The sequence below is a fragment of the Barbus barbus genome (assembly GCF_936440315.1).
Source record: "Barbus barbus genome assembly, chromosome: 49".
NCBI classification, from domain to species: Eukaryota; Metazoa; Chordata; class Actinopteri; order Cypriniformes; family Cyprinidae; genus Barbus; species Barbus barbus.
The window spans coordinates 22494637-22500636 of NC_136727.1; the positions used below are offsets into that span (position 1 = coordinate 22494637).

Consider the following 6000-nt stretch of genomic DNA (forward strand, 5'->3'; position numbering starts at 1 on the left):
CGGCAGGTTATCCCTGCATTAGTGGCTGCAATTGTTTTTTTTCAAGGTGACTGTTATTTTATAACATTCCCGCTTAATGTTTCCATGGCGACGTGTCATATTTGTCACGTGACACACCGCAGCCACAATAACACTGTATGATCAGATCGCCTTAATTTCCTTTTTTATTTCAAAATATTCACAAAGTTGCTTACCATGTCATCAACTATCTGATATTCCGATTCTCAAAAATGTGTAAGTGAGTGTGTTTGGTCGTTTAAAAACCTTAATAAATAATCTTGATCTATAACGTGAGATGGATAACGTGAGATGGATACTTCTCCCGAAGTACATGCAAGAAAGTGTCCGGTGAACTCCGAGAAGAATAGAGTAAACTTTATAGTTACTTCCACTATGTTTGTCTGATGTGAATAACACACGTCGTCAAATTATATTTGAATAGATTGTTATTGCTGCTTCCACAGACATCAGTGTGTATTTTACAAACTCCAAATGTATTGTTTTACTAGTGCTTATGTGTATTTAAATGTCTGACACCTAAAATAAACATTATTAGGTTGAAAACAATGCATAGTTGTGATATATGACAGCGCTGAGCGCGTCCCTCTCTGGTTCAGCACCAACCAGCATGCGAAAGCACAATTTGAATCTGGCAGTTATGTCACGTCACTGAACATTCTAAATCCCATTTCTGGGACCGTACTCTCAGGAGCACAGAAATAAAAATACCATATATGGGACCAAACCGGATACCGCTCAAAAGGTTAAACATTTCATTTGTAACCATGAATACAAAAATGAAACTGAAATGGCGCGCCCCACAGTTTGAGAAACGCTGCTCTAGACAGTCACACAATAAGATAAATGCGAAAAGACCATTGCATGCATGTATAACTTTGCTGCTTTTAGAGATAAATAGGGTCTAATCATGTAAAAACAATGCAAATTTGTTCTGATTGTTCTACACATGCATATAAAATTTCAAATGAGAATCTAAAATAACACCTAAATATTTAAAATTGTTAACTGTCTCTATTGCCTTTTGATTGGATAAATACAGAACACAATCATTTTAAATAAGGGCTTACTTTGCTGTTTGCTTCAGTTGGGCATATATATAGAAAACTGTACCATCTAGTTTGTCTTATATAATCTTTTTGGACCTAAACTGAATAATACAGCCTCCTCTTCACTCCAAATAACACGTTTTTCATTACTGTTTGACATTTAGATTTTCCATCAAACACTGTTTCTCTGTGACACATTCCAGTTGTAATATGCATCATATAGTTGCTAAACTTACAGTTACAGTTGTTTTGTTAACCGTGTGTGTTTCAGGTTTCTGGATGGACATCGGCCAGCCCAAAGACTTCCTGACAGGCATGTGCATGTACCTGCAGTCTGTTCGGCAGCAGGCCCCCGAGCGGCTCCGCACCGGGCCAGGCTTCCTTGGAAACGTTCTCGTGGTGAGACACGGTTTTCACTCTTTATGTCAACATTCACCATTTACTTCTTGTTTGGTCCTGTTGATATTCATTTTCCAGCCTGTGAACACAAGGCAGAAGCTCAAAATAAATTCACTTTAAATGGATGTTACAAAACTTTACAAATGTGTAAAGCAAGTCCGCTCATTTGATATCCATATTTGTAAGAGCTATTCTCAGCAAGTAGAGCTTCTGTTTACTTGAATGGGGAAAAAATCTACACAACTGTGTGTTAAAATTGCATTTTAATAACATTGCAAATCAGGAAAAAACTCTTGACAACAGTGTCTGGTAACGTACAGCATAGTCATGCTTCTGAGTCTTTCAGAAGAATGGAAAGTTTATGGTATGCTCACATTATTAAATAAGTAATTGGTTCTGAGCAGGAATTTCTAAAATTCTCCTTGAATTTTCTTCTTCATTAGTATGTATTAAATGAAGAACTGAGGACTATTTCCTCAGTCAAAAAAAAATAAAAATCGGACTAAAAAGGATTTTCAGGAAGTATTTGCTACAGTGGAGATCCATAATTAGGCACAAAAAGTGTCTGAGTAAAAGACCAAATTCCTTCTTTAGTCATGTTTTTAGCTCATAGGGCCTCAATCTAAAAAATGGATAATGTTTAAAGCCACTTGACATTTTCTGTAATGTTCAGTAAACATGAAACATGCTTTGTATTTCTCCTATCAGCATATACTGTGCCTATAAAAATATTGTAAGCAGAATATGATGCATGTACTAAAAATATATGACACACTGTAACCTCAACCCAGGACCCAACGGCGGTAATCGGTGAAAACTGTACCATCGGGCCCAATGTGACGATCGGGGCCAGAGTGGTTCTGGAGAATGGCGTGAGAGTAAAGCGCTGTACCGTCCTGAAGGGGGCGCACATACGCTCCCACTCCTGGCTGGAGTCCTGTATTGTGGGGTGGAGCTCTTCAGTGGGGCAGTGGGTGAGTTTCACTGCTAATAGAGGCCACCTTTTCATTTATTTCCTTCATAGCAATTACAAAGGAGTTATTTTATGAATGACAATATTAAAGACTTAAATTCAAAGCATAAAAGTACCACAGTAAAAAATGTATATACTTAAATGTACTTGAAATGCATTTATTTCATGCTAGGTATACTACAAATACATTTTCATATTTATGTACTTATTAAAATACACTGCAGTTGTACTTTGAGTATCCAAGTTTAAAATACTGAAAGTCTGCTAAATTGGAACAACTAATTTTGTACTTAATGCACTTTAATTCTGCAGAAGTAGTGCTGAAGTCCAATTAAAGATATACTTAGTATATTAGTATATATGATTGTGCTAAAGTGTAACTATACTTCAGGTACACTTTAAATATTTTGCATTTAAAGACCGATATTATTCAAAGATTATTCATAGATTATTCAATCTTCATTCAAAAGTGACATTAAAACACATTTTAGCTTAATATTGAGAAATGGGCAATGTGCACAAGTAATGCATCCAAAATAAAAGTTTTTGTTTACATAATATACGTGTGTGTGCTGTGTATATTTATTTTGTATATATAAATACACACACATACATGTATTTTTAATTTCTACGAAAAATATTGTGTTTATATATTAAATATATTTATGTATAAAATAAATTGTTGGAATCTAAATATATACATGTAAATATTTTCAAAATATATACATGCATGTGTGTGTATTTATATAAACATAATAAATATACACAGTACACACACATATTCTGTAAACAAAAACTTTTATTTTGGATGCGATTAATCGCGGTTTGACAGCACTAATTATAATTTTTATATCAGTAAGTCTCGAGTTATCTGTCAGTAAATATGTTAATAGATTTGAACTATACTTAGTATGAAATAAATGTGTTTTAAATATATTACTTTTTTACCAACCACTACTCATCTTATCCAGATTTTTTATTTCATTTTATCATTCACAATGCTTTATAAGTTGGAGTATGTGAATGGGATTTATTCTTGTGGAAGGCTACCCTTTGTGATTTGTGTGATGATGATTGTGTTGGTCAGGTGCGGATGGAGAACGTTACGGTTCTGGGTGAAGATGTGATCGTGAACGATGAACTCTACATCAATGGTGCCAATGTCCTGCCTCATAAATCCATCACAGACTCTGTTCCTGAGCCGCGGATCATCATGTGAAGCACCCTTCACGCCCCTCACGAAGTGCCCTAGTGTGCAGCTGCTGGATGACAGGAGAATCGACCGCTGTGCATGATGAGAATGATGTTATTTGTGAAGAATCTGAAGTATGCAGTTACTGACTGTGGTGTTTGAGAGAGTGCTGCCGCAGGAAAAATCACATCTATTGTAGATGATCTCCGGCTGACATGATGCATCGCAAATTTCTGACCCGTCAAGTGCTGTTTTTATTTCCTTCTGTCTGCATTGTGTTCCCTATTACTGACAATTAGAACAGGACTCACCTTGCTTTGGTGCATTTTGTTGATTTTGAGACTGTAAGCTGTCTAGTTTGTATTCTTTTCATTTCATTGTTTTTCTGTTTATAAACAGACATGTAATGCTTTCAGGATAAAACTTGGTGCCTGTAGAAATAATGAGAAGTATGTTTATGTATCAGATGATTACTGTAAAGACTGTTCACACCTAAAACTTGTAGTATGTACTAAATTATACAAATCATTTTTTTTATTCATCGCTCAAGATCATGTAGAAATGTGATGGTTACTTCCTGTGCAGATGAAAAAAGACATTCAAGACTGACACAAATGAGGATTTTTGGTCTTGATGTCTTCTATATAAAAAAAAAAGTTACATGAAACATATTTTTGGCTTTTCTTTTGAGCTTTTTTATACTGAAAAGCAATTTAAACCATTTTAAAATAGTTTAAAGTTACCTGTGACCTTTTGGAATGTAAACAGAAATAAGACAGTAATGTTTCATGGACGTTATTATTATTATTTTTTTTAATTATAGAAATGTGGATGAATTTCATTAAAAATGACCTTTTTTAATGCCCTTTTTTAATTTTTAATGCCCTTTCATTAAAAGGGCATTAAAAATCAAGTAGAAATCATTAAGGCATTCAGTTTAACGTATAGTTAAAAATGCTTTACTTTTTTAAATTAAGGGTTACACTTTATTTTGATAGTCCACTTTAGACATTATAACTACGTCAACTAATTCTCATTAATTTAAAGTTACTTATAGTTAGTAGAATGTCTAAAGTGGACTATCAAAATAAAGTGTAACCCTTAATTTTTGATTAGTAATATGCATTGCTACGAACTTCATTTGGACAACTTTAAAGGTGATTTTCTCAATATTTAATTTTTTTGCACCCTCGGATTCCAGATTTTCAAATAGCTGTATCCTAAATAGCTTGTCCTCATATTCTAACAAACCATACATCAGTGGAAAGCTTATTTATTCAGCTTTCAGATGCTGTTATCCTTTACCCAAAATTATTTTTGTGGTCCAGGGCCACATTTGTGGATGAACAGAAAGTTTATAATGTGTGCATGGAAGGATGACTGTATTATTATTATTTTTTCTGAGTCTGAATGGGTTCTCAGGTCGATATGCTCTTGGCTGCTTCTCCATATAATTAAGTGCAGCGTTTGGAGGAAACTCATGAAACACCCCAGCAGGCACCGGACATCAATTTGACGTTGGACCCCAACGTCGGAGAGGTTGAATTTTGGTTGAAAATGAAAATCGGGTTGACTTCAGAACCCAAAGTTAAATTGATTTCAGCCTCCAACATTGGACAGACATTGCATTACATCCCTATTGAAACTGGCTATTACCACATTTGTTATCAACCTGTGAATACAAAAGGAAGAGGAGTTAAATGTCCAAATAATTAATTATATTATGGCACATTATGAACCACATGTTATAGTTTGTGTTGGTTTGTCATATCTAATGTAGATGTCACATTGGTTCTACTGTGGTGCTAGATGGAAGATCATTTGCCCACCCAAATTACTATGCTTTTATCTTCTGAAGACAAAACTGATATTGCACAATTTCTAAACCTAAAACCTTCCTGGTGTTAATGCTAAAAGGCAGTGAGGATGTGAAAAATCTCTAAACATTTACTTGGGTCTGTTGTATGTACACAAAAGTGCGAGAACAAACAACTGACTGAGCAAATTATGACTCTTATACGGTACCAAATGCAATGTTTTGGGATATTTCACACTGAGTTCAGTAATAACTCAGTAATCCAAGACTCTGTTCATGGATTTTGGATTTCCTCACCAACAGACCACAGAATGTCAGGGTGGGCAACCATACATCATCTGTTATCACCATTAACACAGGAGCACCGCAGGGATGCGTTCCCAAGGATCCAGCTCTCTTCACCCTATTCACACACGACTGCAAACCCATCCACTCCTCTTCTAACATCATAGTGAAGTTTGCTGATGACACCACTATAGTGGGAAGGATATCAGAAAACAATGAGTCTCACTACAGAGAGGACGTCCAACACCTAATCAAATGGTGTGTGAAC

At 35.2% G+C, this 6000-nt stretch overlaps 1 protein-coding gene across 2 annotated transcripts in view; it reads left to right on the top strand.

Moving 5' to 3' along the window:
- LOC306867768 (mannose-1-phosphate guanylyltransferase catalytic subunit beta-like) overlaps positions 1-4295 on the top strand; it is a 40668-nt gene extending 36373 nt beyond the window's left edge. For both annotated transcript variants that reach the window (XM_079413631.1, XM_079413630.1), the window contains exons 8-10: positions 1339-1466; positions 2258-2440; positions 3527-4295. In XM_079413631.1, the coding sequence (XP_079269757.1) occupies positions 1339-1466; positions 2258-2440; positions 3527-3658 (443 nt within the window). In that variant the 3' untranslated portion in view covers positions 3659-4295. The remainder of the gene's footprint in view (positions 1-1338; positions 1467-2257; positions 2441-3526) is intronic.
- The last annotated feature ends 1705 nt before the right edge of the window (positions 4296-6000 follow it).